At 42.4% G+C, this 26,393-nt stretch overlaps 1 protein-coding gene across 4 annotated transcripts in view; it reads right to left on the reverse strand.

Annotated features, from left to right (window-relative positions):
- LOC127056468 (H(+)/Cl(-) exchange transporter 5) overlaps positions 1 to 26,393 on the reverse strand; it is an 87,852-nt gene that overhangs the window by 9,466 nt on the left and 51,993 nt on the right. For 3 of the 4 annotated variants that reach the window (XM_050964322.1, XM_050964321.1, XM_050964320.1), the window contains 7 exons: positions 11,299 to 11,450; positions 8,869 to 8,968; positions 7,186 to 7,373; positions 6,025 to 6,147; positions 5,256 to 5,462; positions 3,137 to 3,217; positions 1,059 to 1,601 (listed from right to left, as the gene is read on the reverse strand). In XM_050964322.1, the coding sequence (XP_050820279.1) occupies positions 1,059 to 1,601; positions 3,137 to 3,217; positions 5,256 to 5,462; positions 6,025 to 6,147; positions 7,186 to 7,373; positions 8,869 to 8,968; positions 11,299 to 11,450 (1,394 nt within the window). Of the gene's footprint in view, positions 1 to 1,058; positions 1,602 to 3,136; positions 3,218 to 5,255; positions 5,463 to 6,024; positions 6,148 to 7,185; positions 7,374 to 8,868; positions 8,969 to 11,298; positions 11,451 to 21,750; positions 21,877 to 26,393 lie in introns of those variants that run through there. The other variant, XM_050964323.1, reaches the window with a different exon arrangement.

Below are 26,393 nucleotides of genomic sequence, written 5' to 3' on the forward strand. Positions count from 1 at the left end.
CTAGTCTAAGCGTCCAAAACCAAGACAATTCAGAACTGTGCTTGTTGCTCCATTTTTAAATAATCTCAAGAAGTGGCTGTGGCGGAGGTGGAGATGCTATGTGAATACTATGTAGCCTGGTCAGTGAGGTGAGATTGTTGTACATTGGGTATAAGACTTATACCCTTAATAGAGGCTATGGATAAAACAAGTAGGAAAGCAACCCAATGGATCTAGATAAGCAGCCCCCAGCAAACACTGGGGGCAATTACAAGACAGAGGTATACTTCTAGGGTGAAGTATTTTGCCAGGCTGGGAGCCTACAGGTCAAAAAGATACTAACCAGTGAAAGCCTTTTAAGGAGATGATGAGTCAACTGTCAGGAGCTGTCAGGAAGACAGGCTGGCACAGGGAAAGACTCTGCAGAGAAGTCTGAAGGCACTGAGGCCTTCCCCCCAGATCCAAGGAAACGGTAAGTCATAGGGAAAGGCTGGCATATATATTCACTGGTTATTTGCTTTTCAGATCTGTTTTCTCTGAAATGCCTTTGCTTTGAGAAGGCTGCCCGGTTACTGGATACCACTTGCTCCTGGGGGAAAGAGATCCGCAGGCACTGAAGATAAGTCAGGCCTGCTGTGATGATCACAGGGGACTGCAGACAAGGCCTGGTTTGAGAGAATCACATGATACTTCTAAAGACAGGTGATGGCTCACAACCTGAGAGGGATGCACTCAAAGCAACCAGCAGAGGTGAGAGGTGCACTTAGCCCAGTAATTGTGACAGTGGAGTGTCACAAAATACTGCTAAGGGTAACCCTGCTAACTACCAATAACTGGGCACAATTAGAGGAGTTTAGAATGGGGGTAAAATTTGCAAGAGCATATTAGTCACTTCGCATGAGGTCAGTCCCATTGAAAATCCATGGGATGTAGGCTATTAAGTGATTAAGGCTAATCTGAAAATTACTACACTTGATTCTTAACATTTAGAAAGACTGAGTTTCACTTTCTCCCAATTCTTTATAAAAGGCATGGATTTGAATCTTCTACCTGCATACCATTTTACACGTCATTCTCACCTTCATGCCAAAAGTGAATATGGTGATGAAGACTTTTAGGATAAGGGCCAAAGCCAGCTGCCACATAGCTGTGTAGACTCCTGGGCCAGCAGCTCGGTCCGGCAGAACATCCCCCGTGGTGCTGTTGAAGTCATTCACGTACTCGCAGAGCTTGGAGAAATCCAGGAGCCCACAGTCATTGAACAGCTCAGAAATCAGCTCACTGGTGCTCATACGGGTATACTCATTGGGGAAAGCCAGAACAGCCGTGATGGCAGTCACAACAAGCACCTCCAGCACAGGATACTTGCCAAGCTTGGTTGTCTTACGTCTTCTGCACCAGGCAATGTTGCTGCGAATAAAGAAAGATCCCCAAAGACCACCAAAGATTCCCAAAAGGATGAATGGCACAAGCTCCAGAAGATGCCAAGGTGTGTGAAACTCCACGTAAAACAGAACCAGGCGGCTATTTCCAAAAGGGTTGATGGAGCGCAGGGTGAACGCTGCTACCAGGGCGGCAAAGAAAGATCTCCACAGTGTCTTGAGGGGAAAATAATAACTCACCTAAAGAGAGGGGAAAGTAGATTCAGCCATTTATTGCAAACTGACATTAATTACTGTCCAATAAGAGCTACCATTGCATAAAGTAGGGTTAAGGATTCTAATGTAGAAGGTTGGTGCAAGATACCTTGCCTATAACACAGTACTGTATATATAAACAGCCATATTATAATCAATGCATTACACACATGCATAGAGTAGTCTTCATACTAGTGTTTCCATACTGTACGCTAAAGATAAATTGTTTTACTCAATGAATCACCAAGCATTCTAAAAACTTTTTAAGTAGCCAATTTTTTAATTCCACATTGGCCTAGTAGTAAGCCATGGAACAGTCAAGCTACTGCTTCATTCAAAAAGAAAACCCTTTTATATAGTAAAGTGACACATGAATGGCATAGTAGCCCTGAGCGCACCACGTGTGTACCCTACTGATACTATCCACTGGAGACTTCAGACTACTTCCACATTTTGGGATTAAGTCATAGGATTTTCAAGCTGTATTTACAATGAACACATGTTAATGACAGATTATTTCAGAGGTACAATTGATAGAGATACTAGGCAGAATGGGGAATTCTTTCCAAAACATGGTATAAGGTTCTGGGCTTGAAAATATAAAAGGTGGCAATGCTTTTTATTTAGTAAGGGGGAAAAGGGGCATCTAGATGGCCTCACTGATTAATACCTAAGTCTTATACCAGGTACCCAGGCCTGATCTGGAGTTCCATTCTTAACTGGTCACATGGAAGATATGTTTTGTGGTCAATCTGATCATTTGTGGGCATTTGCTGCATAGAAAGCCATCCCCATCAGGGTAAGTGAATATTACTTCGAGAATGTTGTGGTACAAACTGCTGACACCTGGAGCTGAATGACTGGTTACATATCACTGATGAGTTTGGCATGCTGCATCAGAGCTGAGCTGTAAGATAGCTGCTAGAGTGGCTACCACGATATTACCACTCAGAACAAGTATGAGGGGATTGCTAATCGTAACATTAAATTCTTAAAAGGGTAGCAATGATCTATTCCATTTATGTGGCTTGTGGCCCCTCCAAAACTCAACTAAATTAAAAGACTCCTTGGAGAGAACCAAGACTGGGTTATTAAGGTGGATATAGATTAAGATTGAGGTACCTCATCAGTTTTTTTCGTGGAGGGGTGGGGGTGGGTGGGCAGGGGAGTAGTGCGAGACAGAGTTTGGGAAACAAGACTGAAAACTGAGGGTGTCACTGGTCAGTACTGGCATGAAATGGCACAGTTGTGTGGGGGAATTACCTATATTGCTGTAAAAATAAAGACACTAAATTCACATCTTTCAGAAGTAACCTTTCAAGACTCGAAGCATTCAACTGACACTCACAAGCATTCATGTTGCTTAGCGGGCTCTTATAAATACTCCAAATGATATTTAACTGTGTATGCTTCAAAACAGCCATAGAGAGGATTGAAATGCTTTATGTTTAAAGAGAAGGAGCAGTTAGTATGACTGCAACAAAATCACTTGCCAGGAGTAAATACAAAGTTTAGATTACCTCTTCCAGACTAAACAATACCCCTCCAATTGGTGCACCAAAAGCTACGGACACACCAGCGGCTGCAGCAGCTGACAAAACCTAAATCAAGAGATTAAAAGTCATACATGGACAATAGTTATATTACTCCTTTGTTCAAGAAGGTACATTTTGTACAACTCAGATTTCTATTGTATAGCTCACCTAACATCTGAATTGATTTAAAATATGACCACAGTAACAGGTGAAATGACCTAAATAAACTGGAGATTATTCCATAATTTACTACAAAACGTTATCATTAACATTTGAACAGCTCTCTATTCTCAAACTTGGTAGTATCAATGTAGTTTACAATTACCTGCTTCCTCAGATTTCATGTTGTGTGTGTGTCTTGGAAAAAGGTTCAGAACGAAGTCTCAATCACATCTCAACAGCAAACACAGAAAGGTATTTTCTTGTTAATTCTACACTCAACAATCACATGGCTATCTTTTATCTTACACCTTATATCCAGTTTCCTAGAAATAATTAATTCATGGAATTCTAAACAAGGGACTGCGTGAACTCATTCATGATGCATCTCTAGCCCGATAAAACGCAGTCCTCAGGAAACAAAAAAGTCTCAACGCATTATAGGTGAGACTGCATTATATTGAACTTGATTTGGCCCCCCCGTTCCTTGTTCCCGGACCGCCCCCTCTAGAGACACCCATCCCTAATCACCCCCAGGACCCCACCCCCTATCCAACCCCCCTGCTCCCTGTCCCCTGACTGCTCTGACACCTATCCACCCCGACAGGCACTCACCGGCTGTGGTGGGAAGCAGAGTGATGTGGTCCCAGCCTGCTCCACTCCGCCACCTCCCAGCCGCATCGCTCCACTTCCCGCTGCAGGTGAGTGCAGAGAGGTGGGGTAAGGAGACTCACCTGCGGCAGGAAGCGGAGCACCGCGGCTGGGAACTGGATGAGTGGAACAGGCTGGGGCCAGGCTGCTCTGCTTCCGCCGAGGGTGGGGGAATCCCTTTCCCCAAGCCCTCTCCCCCAGGCGATACGGCTGGGGCCAGGCAAGGGAAGTGGAGCGGACTGCTCCCAGCCCCCTGCTAATCCCCCGGGCCACTCTGGGCCTGTGGGGCCCCCCAAAGTGCCCCCCTCCAGCTTTTGCTTCCCAGATCCTGGGGGGGAAAGGGGAGGTCCTGACCACTCCCGAGACCCTCTGCCCCTTATCCAACCCCAGCCCAGCACCCTTAACACGCTGCTCAGAGCAGGGTGTCAGAGCTTTACTGTGTTGTATGTGAGGTCGTGTTATATCGGGGTAGAGGTGTACTTAAATTGTGTCCTAAAGGTGTTGTACTTATGGCTGCCAAAAGATAATCCAGACAAGGCGATACTAGGTATCTCAGTCATCACTTTCCAAGAGTTGCCATAAAATGTCATAGGAACTTATGGAATATCTCTCCAATTTATTTACGTCAGTTCACCAGTTTACTGTGGTCATATTTTAAATCAATTCAGATGTTAGAATTCTCTCCTGAACTAGTTAGGCTCTTAAAATGCACCTATCTCCATGGTATTTGAGTGTCAGATGGCCCAATACCTCAGCCTGTACTTAGGTTAAGTAGTGTCTACTCCTGTCCAAGTCCACAGAGCACTACTTGTACAAGTACTATAACTCAAGGGCTGCAGAACTGGGCTCAAAGCAAGTTTATATCATTTGCTAATATTTATTTCACAAACCAGAAAAATCTCTACCCTATGTACATTGTGGAAAAGTATCATTTCCTGGTAGAAATATTTTCACAGGAGAAGCCAAACAATTTTTGCCTCAAATAAGTGTTGTGTTAGATTAAGAAATTGGTGCTAGATTCCTTACCTATCAGACAGGTACATATTTAAACAGCAATATTATACTCAACACATTACACATGCACAAAGTAGCCTTCATATTACTATGTCTGCATACTGTATGCTAAAGATAATTGTTTTACTCAATGATCTGCAGAACCACCATTCTAAAAATTTTTTAAATTGGCTACTTATATTCCAAATTGGCCTAGAAATAGTAGTAAGCCATTTGGCACCTAGTGCAAAGCCCACAAACCTTCCCCTGCAGTTTTTAACAAGATTACAGTATCTTTTACCTCTCTGCGCTTGGCCTCATTTTTCCTGTATTTGGTGAAAAGGTGACACAAGATGTTTCCACAACAGCAAGCTACATGAACCAAGGGGCCCTCTTTCCCCAAACTTAAGCCAGACGATACTGCCAACACCAAGGTAACAGTTTTGATTATCAGGGTCCACTTGCCCAAATAGCCTCTAATGATGAAACCACTCAAGATCGTTTTGATCTGAAAGTCAAAGCAAAAAGTTTTACAGCCTTTCATTCAAACATTTGGTCTGCAAATGGACTAGATCTCTATTTTATCAGAGGCCCACTATGCTGTCAAGGACTTTGTTTTACAGCTGTATTAAACACTTTATAGTTGCTAAACAGTTTATTTCTTTCATATTTTCACTGAAAGTGAAACAAAGTTAACTGTTGGTCACTGACACCAGCTAATCTCTGCTGAGCTGCTGGCTAGTATACATTCCAAGTGCTATAAAAACAGTAGTGTTTAAGTTCTGTGATGACATGCTGATGGGGAAGTGCTTTTAAAAATATTTTTGCAGTCATTACTTGGAGACATGGGTGACTAGTTATATTTTAACACTGCAATTTGAAATGAAACAAAACAGTTAGACCATTCTGTTCTTTTCTAGTTCTACATTTTTAAAAAGTGCAGTTTTCCATGGTATTGTCATCTTCTGATGAACAATTACATCCCTCCTCTATCCCAGAAGCAACCTTTAGCCAAATGATGGGATATGTTTCAGACTGCTTTGTTTGAGGAAAGTGACAGTCAGACTCACCTCTGGGATTCCTGAGCCACAGGCATAAGGTGCAAATCCCCTGACCAGCAACACTGCAAGGAGAGAGAATACCAGGGCCCAGAGAACATACATGAAGTAATTGAGAATGTATGCAAATGCCCCCTGAAATGGAGAAAAAAATTGCTTGATTTAGACTGTCACCCTCAATCACAAGCACATTGTCTATGAAATATTTAGAGAGATTGACGAGGAGTAAGAGAAGCATGTAGAATTTGTATTTTATGCGGGTGACCGCTTAGTATCGGCACGCCAATACACAAGCAGTGGGATATCTTGTGAGCATATAGAGTACATTGGCTAATGAAGTGGACCATGTGGCTTTAAGGACAGGCTTAATTTACAGGATGAAGATATACACCACTATTTGAACAAATATGAATGTCCTACTTATTAGACACACTGATAGAGAACACAAGTTCTTAATCCTGTTCTAAAAAAGAAAAAAAAAAATCAGCAAATTCTGCATTGCCCTAAAAAGATTTAAACTATGCAAAAAACCCTTTGCGAGGCCAAGAACTCAAATGTGTGTTAGCACACTGATACCTTTACACAATGTAATAACCTTTCAGCTTCCCTCACTGGATAGAACATAAACATAACTAGGCTTGGAAGGATTCGATTTTTACTGGCAAATGTCAGTAAACATCAATTTCACTATATGCACACAAACTGACAAAATATTTCTATCAATAATAAAAATTTACAGATAGGCAAAGAGAAATACTACTTGAGAAGTTTGATCTGAGGATATTTACTGCATATATTTTGCCATGTGATTTTGAAAATTTGCATCTCAACAATTAGCGCGCTTTAAGTTTTGAATCTCAGTGTCTGTCACGAAATAATTGTCTGACATACCCCATAATTTTACGCAACTGTGAAAATTTTAAAAAATGCTTAAAAATAAACTGATGTTATCCATCAAACTTATTAAAAACATATTTAAAAAAATCAAATTTGCCAAACCTAAACAAAGCAGTGGAGTTATTTTTATTCATACAACTGAAAGATGCCAGCATTGGGTGCTAAGATTGATGGCCACTTCAGGCTTGAAGTATGCTTGCTTTATAGCAATGAACCCTGTGACTAAGTAAATGTGCAAAAAACAGACCAACAGAATTCATTTTTCTTACACCTCACCTCTCCATGGCCAATTATAAGTTGTGACCAGCTCTCCCACTCTGGGCACTTATCCCTATCCTCAAAGGTTGTCTCATTGGAGTTCCAGCAGCAGTGTTCATGGTTAAACCAGAAGCCTGACAGACACAGCCCTTCTTTCAGATCTGTCATCCAGTGGGCAGAGATGTCTATCAGACCAGCTAGAGAACCTAATGTGAAAAAGATGATAAATTAGAAATAATCTCTCACAGACTGATGGGATCTCCTGTATGTTCCATCTCCTGTGGCATTCTGGTACGTTTACCATAGGGCCAAACACAACCCTTGCAGTATTTACTTATGTACATACAATTTGTGTTTGTTCTCTGAAGAGCTAAAGAGAAGATTCACCTATGGATATTTTTAAATGTGTGTTGTAGAAAAGTGCCCCAATATTTCAACATCTGACAGACAAAAATTGCACCAAGTCCCACCCCAGGCATCAGAACATAATTCATTTTGGTTAGCAGGTAAGTTTTTCCAACATAAATATGGTGTGGCAGATAATTTGAGATACAGAAGGGGTAAGATCACATTTATGGAGCACCTAAACAAAAAAGGTCTCATGCTCTTAACAGCACTTACACACTAAATCTACAGTTATACTAACAACATTGACTCGGGGGCATGAAAGAAGCCATTTCCAGTAGCCACTAGAAACCAAGGAAGTCACAGGGATGTGCCAAATGGAAGTAGGAGAAAGCTGGTAAGGAAACATGGTTTATGGTTTTGAGGTGATATTCCCATGATTCCTAATATCCTTAGAACAGATGCCAACAGATGAGTTGTCCCCCACTTCCAACACTGCAGGAAATGTCACATGTTTAATTACCAAGGTGGTGACCATGAATGGAGTCAACCTGATCTATATCAGTAAATCCGGGTACAATATATTTCAGAGGTCATGCTAGATGTTTAGCAATACTCTTCCAACACACATTAATGAAAAAGGGCCACAATGAAGTATAATTTCCATGTGTCAATAGGTAAATTTTCTATGTAAATATGAATATATCCGCATCATTTATTATAAAAAAGAGTTTAACTACTGCCTGTTGATTTATCACTGCTCTACTGGCTCCAGTTGCTTCTGATGTAGTTTAAAGCTATCTGGAAATCTGTCTTTCTGAAAGGTCTGGGAATTGGCTACCTGAGAACCCCTCCCATTTACCTTTATCCCACTGAGCAATTAAAAATGAGCAAAAAAAGTCTCCTGCTGCCAGTCCCTGGAGTTGGCCTCTCCAGTACTGACAGGAGAGCTCGGGGCCCCAACCTTTGGAACTTGCTCCCTTTGGCTGCTGGCCAGAGCGATTCTTTGGTGACTGACAGGGTACGATGAAGATGAGACGTTTCTCTTTGATTTAGGATTTTCTCCTTGTTGGGCTGAGTCTTCTATTTGCAGTGATAACAGCAGACTTAGTATGCCAGTAAGGGGGATTCTAGCTTGTTTGATTTTTGTATCATGACACACAGGCACTATGGTTCTAAGTGCTTAAATATAATTTCATATTCCACTGTAAAACCATGTAAGCAGAAATGGCAGCACTCATCTCTGGACCAGAAAGTCACAGGCTCTGGTCACACAAGAGTTTGGGTTAGGAGGAATCAATGCAGACACTATAGTGCAGGACTGGGAATTCATTTTAAACTGTATTGTCTTCTCACCTGCTAACAGCCCTATGAGGAGCATCAACAGCCAACCAGAGAAGGCATCGCTCACGCTATGAATCAGGGCCCACGTTGACTCTTTACTTTTACTAGCAATCTGGAGGAAAGGTTTAAAAAGGCAGACATTAAACATTCTTTAGCAGACACACAGACAGATCTATTTCAGAAGCAGATGTTTTTAATTAATCCTGGAAAAATACTAATAGTAACATCAAGGTCAGTTTCTCCCACCAATACAAAAAATTGAGATTTAAGATTCAAACACTGTCTTTTAATCACGTGATTGTACCCAGCAAATGCAGGGTTTCCAAAATCAAAACATCCAGTATTGCAAGCAATGCATTATGTAGAGTGGTTCAAGGACAATTAAGCTTCCCAAAACCAGGAAAATCAAAGAAAAGATTAAATCAGACTCTCACTTTAAATGTCTTTTCCCATTTAAACATACAAACTTGCATGTTATTCTTTAGTTCTCTCAAACCTATTAATAGGACTGTTGTCCTGAGCAGTTTGTGGAAACGGAATGCTCTGAAGCAGTTCTATGTCCACCTGTCATCATGCCATGCACCCTCAATTAGTATACTAATTCCTAGATAGATACACATTTTTCAGCAGGGTACAAATGCTTAGTGTGTTCAATCTAGTCCCTTGACCAGGGGAGGAATGACAGAGGCTGGGCATTAATCTGAGCACTCAAGTAGACTCTGATCTGTGATAAACTCAATTTCTGAGATTGTCAAGACCTTGCATGTGTGTGTATAAATCCCTGTTAATGGAAAGCTTATTTTAACATGGCTTTTCAGGCCAGACATTTTGGTTCAGAGGTATTCAACTGTTCTGAGAAGGTCTCTTAATACTTAGACACAGTTCTGAGTCTCAAGATCAAGGCTGATAATGTCTTCTAAGGCTCTGCCCTATAAAGTTTACCTAACATTTGAGACTATTTTATGTTTGCTCATCTTACTGCTAATGAAGGCTGTATGAAAGGATCAAATGGGGGGTATTGAGCGCACTAACAATTCTGATGCAAGTCCCAGTACATAGTCCATTATTCCTCCTGTGTAAAAGACCCATTAGCCAAACAACAAATCCCCATTAACTGCAATAAAAAAAGGTTAGCAGACACCTTTCTAGCTGAAGGATTTTAATTACTTGTTTCTTTAGATTTTGCCTTTTAGCAGCAAAATTGTTTATGAGCATAGCTACTACTGACCCAGTGAAGCTGAGGGAGGGAGTTTTTGGAAAGAATAAATTATCTGCTGTAGGTTTCTTTTTATGGTTGCAATCTGATCTTTTTGGCCAGTTAGTAATTTTTGGTTTGACCTGGTCTGAATTTATTTGTACAGAGGAGGTAGCATTATTAGCAGCGTGTCTGGGCATTTCTCAACGAGGCTATTCATGACAGTCTCTGGTTTTTCATTTTCTTTTCTATGTAATCCCTTTGGTTTAGTTCCCATCATAGACAGTGATGAAGGAGCTGTGGGAGTGGGAGGAATCATGCTTGAAGCATCTACACAGCTGCTCACAGGGTCTTTGAGTACTTGTTCCTCTTGTTCCTCTGAGCATCACACAAGATTGTCACCTTTCCTGTGCTGACTGGCAGTCTTAGATTTGGGGACTCCTCACTTGTTAAAACAGAAGCTACTGTGTCATGCTCAATGTAACTTTCAAAAGAATACTTTGGCAAACAGAGTTACACTTAATATGCTTAGGCCACTCACTGCCCTATAAAAAGCTTGCCAACAAGTGTCTTATGATAGAGGAGCATGTCAGTGAGCTTAATTCCCCATTTAAGGCACTCTCTGTCATTCTAAACCAATTCCTTCACCACACACTACCAGAAAGCGTTGGGAAAGGAACTCATGAGTTACTTCACTTTAGTCTTCTCCAACAGAGAACATGTTTTCAAGGCTGAAAATTAATGGCTACGTTTTTATTGTTTGATAATAGCCATTATGTGATCAAAAAGAAATTTCTCTCTTCCTTACAAACAAAACCATGTACATAGTATGTTCGCTATCTTCCTCAGTTCAGATATTATCCCCTAACAACAGTAATGCAGTTCCCAGAAACCTCCCACATCCTGGATGCAGAGAAACTCAGGAAAAGATGGGATAAATTCACAGTTGGCTCAATTCCTCAACCCCATGTGCCATTCCAAGAGACTAACAATTCTTGCAGAGAGATGCAGGGCTCATACACCTGGTACATTTTGATTTATGGTAAAATTTTGTACCGTTTCCTTGGACTAAGATCACCTGTGGAATAGTGCTCGGGTCACTCACTGGGAGAAACCCATCCACCCTCAGATACTCCTGTAAGTGTCCCAAGATTAAAGTATTCAGAGACAAGGAGATAGAGGTTTATATGCAGACAATTCTGCTTTGCACCACCAGCGAAAAGCAAAGCAACAAGAAACAAACTTACCTCTCTGTGCCTGTCCCGGTCTCTGGACTTTTCTCTCACCCAATCTATAGTATTGAAATCTTCATAGGTACCCACACCAGGCAGAGGTTCCTCCAGAAAATCCATCATCTGGCTTGTGCCATTCATCCCTCCTCCATTGTATAAGGAGAACCCTGAAAATCAAAAAGAATGAAAGGTAAGAACATCTGCATTGATTCCAACATTCTCCACGTCTTAGGATGCCAATAGAGCTGATGAATTCAGTCCTAGGTAAAGGCAGGTAGTTATTCAATCACTCCTTGAGCACACAGATTTGTTGAGAGAACAAGTCAATCTACCAGTGACTAAGTAGCACAACGTACTCATGCATTAGATACGCTCGTGTTCTCAAAGACCATAGCGAATAATGGTTCACATCACAAAACCACCCCGTAACATGACATAACCACAACTGTCTGTCCAAGGAACAATACAGAGCAGAGTGGGCTGGCATTAACGTCTGGCAGTAGCCACGGATATTAGTCCCTGGCTTTCATGAGTATGACCGACAATACCCCCTGGAGGGATTCATAACTATACCTTGCTGTCTTGGGAAAGTGGAGAGCAACTTAGTCCTATTTAAAACTACAGCAAATATTTTCAAAAAATATCAAAAATCAAAGTGTTACAGCTGGCAGAGCAGAGGATGAGCATCCCTGGGAGCAAGTCCTGAGTGAGGTGTTCCTTTGGTAGCTACTCCAACAGATTAGAGAGATGTGGGAGGCACAGGAAGCAAAAAGCATTAGCCAAAAGGCTTGAAAAATTTACCCTACAAACCACTAACCCAAGACTCAACAGGCTGATATACACTGGGGTGTCCCAAGCCACTTTGTCTCCTGCAGGCTGGAATGGAAGATCCTGGTCTGCAACCAACTGAACTCTGATCTCCCACATAAAGCAATCCTTCCCAACACAACTAAATCCACTAATGCTGCACCTCATCACAAAAAGCAGCAGCTCCTAATAAATCAAGTGAAAACAGCCTCTCACCCCACAATAAATATATTTATAGCAACTCCCCACACAAATCAGCCTTGTGCAGCCCCGTCCTTGCAATAAATCCATTCATCGTAGATCTTCCCTCCTTCGAGCAAGTCTCAGAGCCCTCTGCTCTGGTGGATGGATCCCTGCATAGCGCTCTGCAAACCCACCCACCCTTCTTCCTCCCAGAACACTCGACTGCTAAAAGCAGTACCTAGAGCAGCCGACTCTGAGGAGCAGCCCTGGGTTACGCTTCGCTGACACTTGGAAGAGAATCTCCCTCCTCCCAAATGTAAAGACTAGAATTATTTGGGGGGGGGGCAGGAGGAGGGGGAGAGATGGATTTTTCGAGTCCTGGTGTTAAGACATCTTCAACCATCAATATCACTGACCTATACAGAGTGGCATTTAAGAAAATGCATGCTAAAAACAGGAGACAAGTAGGGAAAACAGGAACAGCTCTATAATGAAGATGACAATAGCAGCAAGCAACATGATGCTAGAAAAAACAAAACCAAGAGATACCGCTGTGTATGAATTGTATTAGAGCACAGCAAAGAGGTCTCAACTGAGACTGGGACCTTGTTGTAATAGCCACTGTATATACACATACTAAGAGTTCATGCCCCCAGGAGCTGACAACCTAAATAGACAAGACAAGACAAAGGGTGGGAAGGAAAACAGGCACAAAGGGTAAGTAAAATTATTTGCCCAAGGTGACAAAGATGAGAACACAACCCCGATCTCCTTACACTCGGTCCAGTGGCCTACCCATGTTCTCCCCCAAGAATAAAGCCACTGAACATGAAGCCAAGAGAGAGAAGAAAAATGTGCCCCTTTGTGATGAGTCTGAAATGCATTTTTTCTTATGTGATAAAAATGTAACTCTCCTCCACCTGCAAAATATTCATTAATCCATTGCTGTATTAATATTCCGTTTTAGGGAAAATGTAAATCACCTTTAATATGAAAAAAAGCCTTAAAACACATCAACCTAACATTTGTTCTCTGCCCGTTTGAAACGTGCTTCTTAAAAAGTGCTTTTTCACATGATTTGAAGAAATGAAGGGGCTAGAACAAAGGGCGGGGGGAAGTAAAACAAAGGTCTTAAACCCTATCCAAGGAAATCAAGGGGCTTTTTTGACAAATTAATATATGTGGAACAAATTCTTCCTGTGTAAATCAGACCAAGCTTTCATTCCTTTATGTATGCAGGCACAAATCTTTGATTCTGGTCAATACCAGTGGATTCCTTTAATACTTACTCCATGTATTTTTTTCTTCTAAAGCCTGCAGATGTTCAAGCAGCAAAGACTCCCCAGGTTACAATGAGAATTAAGTTAGTTAATGGAGATTTTACCCATGAATAATGGTTTTGCTGTCAGTTTTGCCTCCTTTAAGGAAGCTTTCATTTACAGGCATTCCCTAACATAAGTTCTCTCTACAGACCAAGTAATTCAAGGCTTCCCAATTCTTACTGAGGCTTCAAGTACTAGCTTTTAATCATTAATGAAATGAAAAATCTAATCGCAAGCTGAAGGCAAAAAGCACAATAAAATGCGTTCTTGAAAGGGTTGCTTGAAGAACTGTTACCAGCTAATGAATGCCGCTGAATGGTGGTTGTCAGGAGGCTCTGTAAGATGACTTCATATATGCTGATCTAGTTTTATTGATTGCTAGATTAAGCTCATAAATGAGTATAGAGCATTTTCCTCCGCCCTCTGAAGATCACTTATTGTAGGAGAGAAAATGTTTCCAAAGAAACTCTACCTTAGAACTATGACTTACAGAAATTAATTTATGAAACACACATTCTGGAGCATTCTGTTGGCTGTAAGAGTACCCTTAAGGTGTTAGGACCCCTTGATTCTCTTTTACAGTCCTTACAAGAACATCCAGCAAGATTTGTAACTTATAGAAGCACCCAAAGATTCTCAGACAGGTTGTATGGCAGAACATTTCAATACCTTTGCTAAAAGGAGGCATCTCATGCAATGGAATATCCAATACGCTGACTCTGGATAGAATGGACAAGGCAGGGTCATTAAAAGAAAGCTGTACTGGATGCCAGTGATGGTGGCACCCCAGCTTTACATTTCCCTGCAACTCTGCCCCTTTGTGTTTTGGCACAGGTATGGGGGGATGTAGGGGGTAGACTGGTGACACACACACCACAGTCTAAATTTGGAGAGTCAGAGCACATGTAAATGTATTACAAAGCAGCAGGAAGTTTCACAAATGAGTCTCCCAAACAGTCACTGGAACACAGAATCTGGAGATCCCTTAAAAATATGTAATATAAATTGCTCTTTAGCAGCCCATCAACACCCAGGATTCCCCCAAACTCTGAAGCATTTAACAAAGCAAGTGCCAGTCCATGCAGTCCTCAGAACACAGATTCAGCAGCTAGTAAATCTATTATATGCTCACCCAGCAAAAGTACACTACTGTGATACAGCTCCCTTAAAGAGCTATCCAGAAAGGGTGTACTGCTCTATTATACAAAGAATTCATAGATTCTGAAACCAAAAGGACCATTTTGATCATCTAGTCCAGGGTTGGGCAAACTTTTTGGCCCGAGGACAACATCGGGATGCGAAACTGTATGGAGGGCCAGGTAGGGAAGGCTGTGCCTCCTCATACAGCCTGGCCCCCGCCCACTATCCAACCCCTCCCACCTACTGGCCCCCTCAAAACCCCCCTCCTTGTCCCCTGACTGCCCTGTCCCAGGACCCCTGCCCCTAAGTGCCCCCTAGGACCCCACCTGCTATCTAATTCCCCCTGTCCCCGCCCCCCTCAGAACCTCCGCCCCATCCAATCGCCCCCTGTTCCCCATCCCCTGACTGTCCTCCCCAGAACCTCCCCCCATCCAACCGTCTCCTGCTCCCTGTCCCCTGACAGCCCCCCTGGGATTCCCTGCCCCATAGCCAACCCCATGGCTGCAGGGGAGCAGAAATAGTGGGGGAGGGGCCCGGGGCTAGCCTCCCAGGCCAGGAGCTCAGGGGCCAGACAGGACCATCTGCAGGCTGTGGTTTGCCCATCTCTGATCTAGTCTGACCTCCTGTATAACACAGAACAGAGAACTGCCCCAAAATAATTTCTAGAGTGGATCTTTTAGAAGCACATCCAATCTGGATTTAAAAGCTGGTAGTGAAACTCCCACCACAGCCCTTGGTAAATTATTTCAATGGTTAAGTACACTCCTCATTTAAAACGTACACCTCATTTCCAGTCTGAGTTTGTCTAGCTTCAACTTCCAGCCATTGTATCGTGTTTTACCTTGCTCTGCTAGATTGAAGAGCTCACTATTAAATACTTACTCCACATGTCGGTACTCAGACTGTAATAAAGTCACCCCTTAACCATCTATTTGTTATGCTAAATAGATCTTTGACTATCATTCTAAGGCATGTTTTCTAATCCTTTAATAATTTCTTGTGGCTCTTCTCTGATCTCTCTTTAATTTAGCAACATCCTTCTTGAACTGTGGGTATCAGAACCAGACAGGATTCCAGCAGCAGTTGCACCAGTGCCAAATCCAGAGGTAAAGTAACCTCTCTGCTCCTACTCGAGATTCCCCTGCTTATACATCCCAGGATCGCATTAGCTCTTTTGGATGCAGCATCACATTAGGAGTTCGTATTCTATAGATTATCCACCACTGCTTCCCACGACAGAGTTCTCCATCCTATAAGTATGGCCTACTTTCTTTGTTCCTAGATGTACACATTTAAATTTAGCAGTTATAACATGCATATTGTTAGCTTGCACCCAGTTTACTAAGTGAACTATATCGTGCTGAATCAGTGACCTGTCCTCTTCATTATTTACCACTCCCACAATGTTTGTGTCATCCGCAAATGATCAGTGATGAAAGAAAACAAAACCAAGTCAGTGATAAAAAAGTGTTGAATAGTGTATAGCCAAGAACCGATCCCTGATGGACCCCAAAGGGGAAATACCCACTTGAAGATTCACCATTTAGTTACATTTTAAGACCAGCCAGTTTTTAATCAATTTAATGTGTGCTATATGAATTTTATATCATTCGAGTTTATCAAAATGTCATGTGGTACCAAGTCAAACCCCTTACAGAAGTTTAGAGCATATTACACCAACACTATTACCTTTATCAACCAAACTTGTAATCTTTGTCAAAAATAGGTAAATTAGTTTGATAGGATGCATTTTCCATGAACTCAGGTTGATTTCTATGAATTACATTACCCTCCTTTAATTTTTTAAATATTGAGTCCTGTTTTAGCCGCTCCATTATCTTGCCCAGCATCAATATTAGGCTGACTGGCCTATAAATTACCCAAGTCTTCCCGTTTAACCTTTTTAAAAAACTGGCACATTAGCTATCACCCAATCTTCTGGAATTTCCCCAGTGCTCCAAGACGTACTGAAAATCAGCATTAATGCTCCAACAAGTCTCTCAGTCAGCTCTTTCAAAACTCTTGGATGCAAGTTATCTGGACCTGCTGATTTTAAAATATCTAACTTTAGTAGCTTCTGTTTAACATCTTCTAGAGATACTAGTGGAATGGAAAAATCATCACTATCATAAGACTAAATCATCTGTTTTTCCCCCAAATTCAGAACAGAAATATTTATTCAACACTTCTGCCTTTTCTATATTATTGCTAATTCTACCATTTCTATCTAGTAATGGACCTGTGCCACTGTCAGGATTCTTTTTGTTTCTAAAATATTTACATAACTCCTTATTGTACTTAACTCAGCTGGTCATCAATTTCATCTTATGTGTCTACATTTCCCTTATCAATTTTCTACAATTCTTAACTTCTGATTAATATTCATTACTATGATCTTCCCCTTTCTTCCATTTGTTATTTTATTTTTATTGTTTACAGCGACTTTTTCCCTAAAGCAAGTTGGTTTTTTAACCAGCACTGTTTTCTTCCTCAGTTGTGGGAGTGGGGCTTTTGGGGCACCTAGTAAGGTGTTAAATTATTCCCAATTATCATTCACATTTTTCTTATTAAATTCTTCCTCCCAGCTAATTTGGCTCAGAATTGTTTTCAGATTTGTGAAATTGGCCCTATTAAAGCACCAAGTGTGTGTGTGCGCATACTTATATATTACTGTTCTGGACTTTATTCTTCCTGGACATTTTAAATGACCAAGTCATGATCACTTGTACCTAAGCTATGATTACTTTTAGTTCTGTGATCAGTTCCGGACTTCAGAATATAGAATTCCTATGTTGGCTGCCAACACTTTTTAAGTTAAGAAATCATCATCTAGAATGTTTAGAAACTCCAAGAATGTTTTAGCATTGATGGCATGAGGCCTCCAGCATGTTACTCAAATTGAAGTCCCCCATGATCATAGGGGTGTTTTTCCTTACATATTACAGATCGGTGTATAAGGGGATGGTCATCCTATTCCCTAGTTGGGTCTGTAGCAAACATTGTACTTGTTCTGTTATGACATTGATCCATAAGCATTCAGGATAATTTTCTTCAAAATTATCAGTGACTCGGAAACAAGTAATGCCATTTCTGACAGAGTGCCACTACCCTTCCCATTTCCCACCATCACTAGATTCTTCCTAAATGGGTTATATAACCATTGATTTTAATATTCCAATCATATGAATCATCCCACCAGGTTTCAGTAATACCAACTAGATAGAATTTATGCTCATAAATGAGCAATTTCAATTCCTCGTCTGTTACTGTGAGCATTAGAGTATAGGCAACTAAAGAATTTTTTCTTTTTATGTCCTTTCTTTCCTTGGTTAATTTTGTTCAGCAAGAGTAGCGGTAGGAGAGAATTCACTCAATCTTCCATCAATTTGTGTGTACCAATAGACCAAGTCATGGTTTCAGAAGTCAGTTCAGCTATTTTTCATGGACAATCCTAAATGAAATTTAAAAAAAAACCACCACACACTTACAGAAGGGGGAAGGAGAGGAAAAAAGGGAGAGAATTACAATGTTGAAATAAGTACAGTAAACACATTTGAATGCTTATCAGACTGCACTGCAGTTTATACAGAATACTTTAAGAAAACGCATGATCCCCAAACCAGACAAACCTACAGTATCTTCCCAAACTCACTTCTCACAGGTTCCCAAGAAAGTCCCACAATCAATATCTTCCTCCCCAGTAAAGACTACCAGGTGAGTCTTGTAGCATGCCTGTCCAGCACTACAGAATGGCCTGTTTATCTTGCTTCATTTCATTTGGTACCAAACTGACCAGGTTACAGTCAAATTTTCTGGAAACATTCACAGATTTTGTAAGCCTGATGTGAAACCGCTGTGCCCAATTTGCAGGGGTGCTGAGCACACCTAGTTTCCATTGGAAGCATTAAAGAAAGATTTAACTTTGTCTGTCATCTGTGACACTGTCTTTACACTTGAGGATAGCAGCTTAAAAATAAAGAGTGGGTAAGCTGGTTTCAGCCTTGATAGCCGTTGCTGTTTAAATAACCCCCACAAAAATCCCAAGCACTACCCTCTCCTGGAAAATAAAGGACAAAAACTGCTAACATTTGGAGCTCATACACAACTGGTACAGGCCATAACCTTCAGATAACATTCAATCAGTATGCAGCTACCTGCAGTCATTATGACCCAAGTATACTTCTACCACAAAAAAAGAAATACCAGCTACAATATACACCAAAGAGGAGTACGCCCTCGCCTCTCTCTGGGCACTAACACAAAGATGGGGGAAGCAAAATGGTAAAATAAGGCAACTTCGGTGACTGATGCAAATGACTATACTTCCAGTCACAGTACTAGCTTCAAAACAACAAGGAATAAGACTAGTGCATGCTCTTAAACATTCTAGTTCAAGGTGTCCCAAATTTTAATAGCATGTGCTATTAAACAGAAAGACTGTCTCAAGGAAACAGTCTCCCCGCAAACAACTGCGTAATACCCCTCTAGTAACTACAGCAATTGCTTAGCTGGAAAAGTAATGTTAGGAAAATGTATTAGCAGCTTTTAATACTATTTAACAACCAGACTAGAGTACAACCTGAACTAAGGGTACATAAAAGACCTACAGCCCAGCTGCAGCTGGCTCGAATCAGCTGGCTCAGGCTCCCGGAGTTATAAAATTGTAGTGTAGATGTTCAGACTTGGGCTGGAGCCTGGGCTTTGAGACGAGGGGGAAAGGGTCTCAGAGCCCTGGCTCTAGCCCAAGCCCAAATGTCTACACTGGTATTCTTAGCTCTGCAGCCGGAGTCAACTGACCTGGGCTCTGAGACTCGATGCCATGGGCTTTTTATCTCTGTGTAGACATACCCTATGTGACCAGACACCATTTGTGGAGCATGAGAAAATTGTTCCTGCTATGTCCCCAAGGAATGGAACAAGCATTATTTTGCTCTGTTATTATTGACTCAAAGAATGAAACAGCTTCAGATCATGGTTTTAAGAGCAAAGCAATGAGACAGATTTAGATATGTGCCAGGAAGTGCCCTGATGTACACACTTTCGTATGAGTTTTATGGGGTCACTATGTTCAGCAATAGTGAACAGAGAACTAACTATGCTATCCTTGGGGGATACCAGAAAGGCACAAATTAAAATCTCATGGAAACTCTGCTGATTAAAACTTAAGACTGCAAGTAAAGGATGAATTCTTGATCAATGAAAGTGACCCACAATTTCCAAAACAGTGCAATGGTCCTTGGGAAAGCTCATCTATTAAACCACAGTATTTTGACTTCGCATAAAGCCCTTCCCACTGCTGAAGGTTGACTGAAAAGGATCAATAAAATGCTATTATTATTATTCAGTCTACATCCCTCCAAGACACAATCATCAGATTCGCTCTCCTGGGATATCCCCCAGCTCCTAACTGCCACGGAATCTTCTCCCAGCTGAGGATCACCGCAAAGCAGCCAAAGTACAAAAGCACAAAGAATATGCACAGCAAAGCATGCTATGCAACCTGAATGCATTGCAGGAGACCTTAGGTAACAAACTTCAGTTATGATTAAGTCATCCACTCTTTGGAGACTCCTGTGATACCTATACATCATGGATAAGTTATAAAGGTCTCGCCTACAGGGCAAGTTACTGTGCAGCAAGCCGAGGTGGGAACCTACAGCTCATCAGCTCACTGCACAGTAACATTTCACGTGGATGCTGCTACTCTGCAGTGAAAGTCCCAGAACACAGCCTAGTATACCAAGCCACATGCGCTGTAGCAACATGCACAAAGGATGATGTTATGCAGCAAGCTAGTGTGCTGGCAATTCACACCTCAGCTTGCAACACAGTAACTTGCTGTGTAGACAAGCAGATACCTGCCCATAGAACAGGCACCATCACTATTACCACGGTGGGTGTTGGAAATCCCAGTTAAAAGGTCAAGTAGGAAATTCACTCTTCATAGTCCATTCCATTTGGACCCCTAGAACTAGCCTGTCCGGGTCAGAGATGTGTGAGCACAGTACTGTTCTCCAGGTAGCACCTGTTTAATGGATAGAAAACTTCATTCATCAGAGCATCACTCAAACATCTTTAAGATAATTATTCATTTTTGCATTGGAAAATGGGATCCAAGAGTCCTGACAAAGCACAGCAAGAACATGAGAATGGACGTTTTCATCTTTAAACACAATATAAAAAGAAACATCCCTACATTTCCAAGAGCAATACTGAACTATAAGATGGCTGGTAGTAATAAATATTTACCAGGGCTGCATTTCCTGTCCCTGTTCATGACAGATCAAAACACTAGGCTAATTATGGACAGATCCAAAATGGAAGGAGGGGCCATAAGACTGGAGGAGCACAGTCCTGCCCTGTCATGGACAAGATGACCAAACAGATTTTCCCCTTCTCTAATTTGCACAGTTAGATCATCAATTAGTATTTGAGCCTGCAGCCAAATACACCAGCTGACATGAGAACAGGAAGACTCCCTATAGCCGGAAGTTAGGCATTTTAACAGACATTTTAGCATGTTTACCCTCTCCCCCCACCTGCCAAAAAAATGTCAATGCTCCATTTAGATTTTCCTTGATTAAAAATCCTTCAGACAAACTGAACAATACTGACAAATCTAATTTAAAATAAAGCAGCATATGCACCTACCCAGTGCATCATTCAGTGTCCATTGCACAACTAATGTGGCAATAAAAAGGTTACTGCACTTGGGAGAGACAGTTCTCTCCAGGATGCCCCAGCCTTCCTCTGTTAGAGGGAATCTGGTAACAGAACTGCTTTGCATAAAGGAAAGGAATCACTTGTTTACAGCAATTTGCATGACACAATCAGAGGACAGAAATCCAAAATTCATTCTTAGCCCTTTGCAGCCACCATCCTTTCCCAGGAGCGGAGAAATCAAACCCGCAGCATTAGCACGATGACCAGCAGTTTAACCATTGCTCCCTAACAGCTGCTGCGGTGTGTTGATACAATTAGCCAAGACATATGCTCCCTTCAGCAGCCTCCTTACCCTCATTTGGATTTTTTCCTCTCCACAGAAGCATTGTTTGAAGCCTGTCTCATGGCCATTTGGCTCCAGGAGATTGGTGAAAGGGACTGTAGGGTAACTTCCTTTACAGTGGCACTTGCTGCATTCTCCTCCCTTTCCCGCACTGCCGGGTTCTCTGCACTGAGCATGTCGTCACCAGCTGACAGTCACATGAGCGGACTCTTGGCCCTCCTTTGAAAGAGGGAGGATTTTAGCTGAACAGAAGAAGGTTAAAGATGCAGTATCCCTTACTTCACAGCAGGCAAGCTAGGAATGACAAAAGGAAGCTGGCATCTAGAGAATTTAACTTCCAGTCACTGGAAACAGCCTCCAGATGGAAGCTGCAACTAAAGCTACAGTAGACACAAAACTTTGTTTGGGGGGAGAGAAAGGGGGGAACATAAGAGGTTTGAATGAATGAAAGGTTTCACTCCTTTCCTATAGACATTAGATCTTCCATTACAAAAACACTGCCTGCACATTTCATTTTCAACCCCATCTCCTAAACATCTGAAGAGACTGCTCACTGGTTTTAAACTGAGAGCAAGCTAGTGCTTATGAAAGCAAGTGATTAAATTGTGGCAGTTAGTGCCAAGTACATGCTGTGTACTTAGGGCAAACTTCCTATACTTCTGTGCCCTTCCATTCCAATTCCCAACATCCCTGTTATTCCAGTCCTAGGAATCCACACACCTCTTCCAACTAATGTCATCATCCATTATCCTTTGGGTCAGAGGTGGCCATTTTAACAAAAGCTTATACTGAAGTACTGACTGCTAAGGAGTCCATTATCTGATTTACAGCCCTTTCCACATGTTGGACAGAGCAGGGTAGCTGCATCTCATTCCTGCTATGCTGGCTTACAAAGTGTCCTCTTCTTGACCAACATATCTTGCTTTTAAGCTTTCTGTGCCATGGCTAACTTTGGCTTAGCACAGAGGTTCTCAAACTGCGGTCTGCGAGCATCATTCAGGTGGTCCGCAGATAGTTCCTGCTAAGGTGTGCGCCTGAGTGACCGCACACAACCAAATGAAGGGCCACTCACCTAATTAGTTGAGCCGCACAGGCGTGACTCCACTAATTAGGTGCCTGGATCCAGGAGGAGACGCACAAGTAAGGTGAGGTGGTGGCCTTGGGGGTGGAATAGGGGGTAGGTGGGAGGCTGCAGTGGGATGAGAAGAGGGGGTGGGGGGAATTTGGAATGTGCAGGGCTGCGGCGGCCAGAGAAAGAGGTGACTTTCCCCAGCTCAGGGGCTGCTGCGATGGGGGAAGAGACCCCTCTCCTTCCCTGCCCCAGCTTGGGGGCTGCTGTGGTGAGGGAGAGACCCCTCTCTTTCCCAGCCACAGCTCGTGGGCTGCCGTGGAAGGAGAGAGAGGGCACATCTATCGCATTAGAAAGGTAAAACTACTGATACGAAAACGAGTTGTGTGCTTATTTGTAGAACAAAAAAAGTTTATTACTTTTTTTTATATAGCGCTTTCATCCAAAGCACTTTACCATATCTAGCTAATGGTACAAACATTTGGAAAGATCATTATGTGGTCCGCCAAGATCCTCAGCAATTTTCAAGTGGTCCGTGGGGAAAAAAAAAAGTTTGAGAACCACTGGCTTCGCGAATGGGATTTGTTTGCCACTGGAGTTTTCCCATAGGTTAATATCTATTTAACAATGACATGCTTTTCAGGACCTCTCTTTTCCTGTCTACCAGTTGATGTTTTGCCCATTAAGAGAGTTAAAGCAACATTCCTTGGGTGCCTGACATATTTCACACAGGGACAGTACTCAGTCCAGTAAAGCTGCACGACTATAAGCACTGCTTCAATCCTTTTTGCAACCTCTTTGTAGAGCTTCATGGGTGATCTTATCTTGCCATAAGAAATCCACAGAAAGTGATAACATTTCTCTAGCTCCGAGATGCTGGTGATAACCTGTGACATTTCAGCTTGCTCTATGGCTCTGAAACATTACACCATGGTGAATGTGAACTTTGGTCTTGTGTGATACCATGCTGGTTCCAGGCTCTGTGGGGCACTCTGTTCTCATTGACCCCAAACTAAAAAGCATGCTTTGCATACAGCAATGTGACAAGATAACCAAATCCACGAGTGGAGGCCTGTGATGGTTCTTGGGATACCCTGGACTGCGAGTCATCCTGTTACCCCAGCCTCCATTGTGAAGAAGACTTTGCACTTACCTGGGTGTCAGCTCTTTGACACCTGTCAGCCACCTCTGTGCTGTGCCAGTCCTTACTTTGCCCTTCTGGTTAACAGTAGGTGCACCCCAGTCTCTTTCAAGCCTCCCGCTATAGCATCCAGCCCCTTATCCACTGAACACTCCCAGAAATACCAGGCCTGCTGTCTCTAAGGGAACAGTGCACCCACCAGCTTGTATGATTCAATCCAGCACCTTGCTTAATACCACAGCACTGAGAAATATTCATAGTGAAAAACAATAAGCTTATCAAAAATATTGCTCAAGGATGCAGAAGTGAAATCAGGAAGGCCAAATCACACTTGGAGATGCAGCTAGCAAGGGATGTTAACGGTAAGAAGAAGGGTTTCTACAGGTATGTTAGCAACAAGAAGGTGGTCAGGGAAAATGTGGACCCCTTACTGAATAGAGGAGGCAACCAAATGACAGAGGATGTGGGAAAAGCTAATGCACTCAATGCCTTTTTTGCCTCTGTTGTCATGAACAAGATCAGCTCCCAGACTACTGCAATGGGCAGCACAGTATGGGGAGAAGGATACTAGCCCTCTGTGGAGAAAGCGGTGGTTCAGGACTATTTAGAAAAGCTGAACAAGCATAAGTCCATGGGGTCGGATGCGCTGCATCTGAAGGTGCTAAAGGAGTTGCTGGATGTGATTGCACTGCCATTGGCCATTATCTTTGAAAACACATGGTTATCGGGGGAGGTCCCGGATGACTGGAAAAAGGCTAAATGTAGTGCCCATCTTTTCAAAAAAAAAAAAAAAAAGGGAAGGAGGAGGATCTGCAGAACTACAGGCCAGTCAACCTAACCTCAGTCCCTGGAAAAGTCATGGAGCAGGTCCTCAAGGAATCAATTTTGAAGCACTTAAGAGGAGAGGAAAGTGAGCAGAAACAGTAAGTGTGCATTCACCAAGGGCAAGTCATGCCTGATTAACCTAACTGCCTTCTATGATGAGACAACTGGCTCTGGGGATGAGGGGAATGCAGTGGATGTGTTATTCCTTGATTTTAGCAAAGCTTCTGATACAGTCTCCCACAGTATTCTTGCCAGCAAGTTAAAAAAGTATGGACTGGATGAATGGACTATAAGGTGGATAGAAAGCTGGCTAGATCATCGGGCTCAACAGGTAGTGATCAATGGCTCCGTGTCTAGTTGGCAGTCAGTATTAAGCAGAGTGCCCCAAGGGTGAGTTCTGGGGCCGGCTTTGTTCAAGATATTCATTAATGATCTGGACGATGGCGTGGATTGCACCCTCAGCAAGTTTGCAGATAATACTAAACTGGGAGGAGTGGTAGACAGGATACAGAGGGACCTAAACAAATTAGAGGATTGGGCCAAAATAAATCTGATGAGGTTCAACAAGGACAAATGAAGAGTCCTGCACTTAGGATGGAAGAATCCCATCCATTGCTACAGACTAGGGCCTGAATGGCTAGGCAACAATTATGCAGAAAAGGACCTAGAAGTTACAGTGGATGAGAAACTGGATAAGAGTCAACTGTGTGCCCTTGTTGCCAAGAAGGCTAACAGCATTTTGGGCTGCATAAGTAGGAGCATTGCCAACAGATCGAGGGATGTGATCATTCCCCTCTATTCGACATTGGTGAGGCCTCATCTAGAGTACTGTGTCCAGTTTTGGGCCCCACACTACAAGAAGGATGTGGAAAGAGTCCTTGGGAGGGCAACAAAAATGATCAGGAGTCTGGAGCACATGATTTATGAGGAGAGGCTGAGGAAACTGGGATTATTTATTTAGTTTGCAGAAGAGAAGAATGGGGGGGGATTTGATAGGAGCTTCCAACTACCTGAAAGGGGGTTCCAAAGAGGATGGATCTAGACTGTTCTCAGTGGTAGCAGATGACAGAACAAGGAGTAATGGTCTCAAGTTGCAATGGGGGAGGTTTAGGTTGGATATTAGGAAAAACTTTCACTAGGAGGGTGGTGAAGCACAGGAATGGGTTACCTAGGGAGGTGGTGGAATCTCCTTCCTTAGAGGTTTTTAAGGTCAGGCTTGACAAAGCCCTGGCTGGAATGATTTAATTGGGGATTGGTCCTGCTTTGAGCACGGAATTGGACTAGATGACCTCCTGAGGTCCCTTCCAACCCTGATATTCTATGATTCTATAAATGAAAATCAACAGGCAACAGATTTAGTACAAAAAAGATGAAGAAAATTTTCACACTATGCACAACCAACCTGTGGAATCCATTGCCAGGGGATGTTGTGAAGACCAAAAGTATAACTGGGTTCAAAAAAGAACTACAGAAGTTCATGGAGGATAGATCCAGCAATGGCTATTAGCCAAGATGGTCAGGGATGCAACCCCACACGAGGAGACCCTAAACCTCTCTATCATAAGCTGGGAAGGGAAGACATGGGTAGATCGTTGTAGAGTTGCCCTATTCAGTACA

The sequence above is a fragment of the Gopherus flavomarginatus genome, chromosome 8 (assembly GCF_025201925.1).
Source record: "Gopherus flavomarginatus isolate rGopFla2 chromosome 8, rGopFla2.mat.asm, whole genome shotgun sequence".
Lineage (NCBI taxonomy): Eukaryota > Metazoa > Chordata > Testudines > Testudinidae > Gopherus > Gopherus flavomarginatus.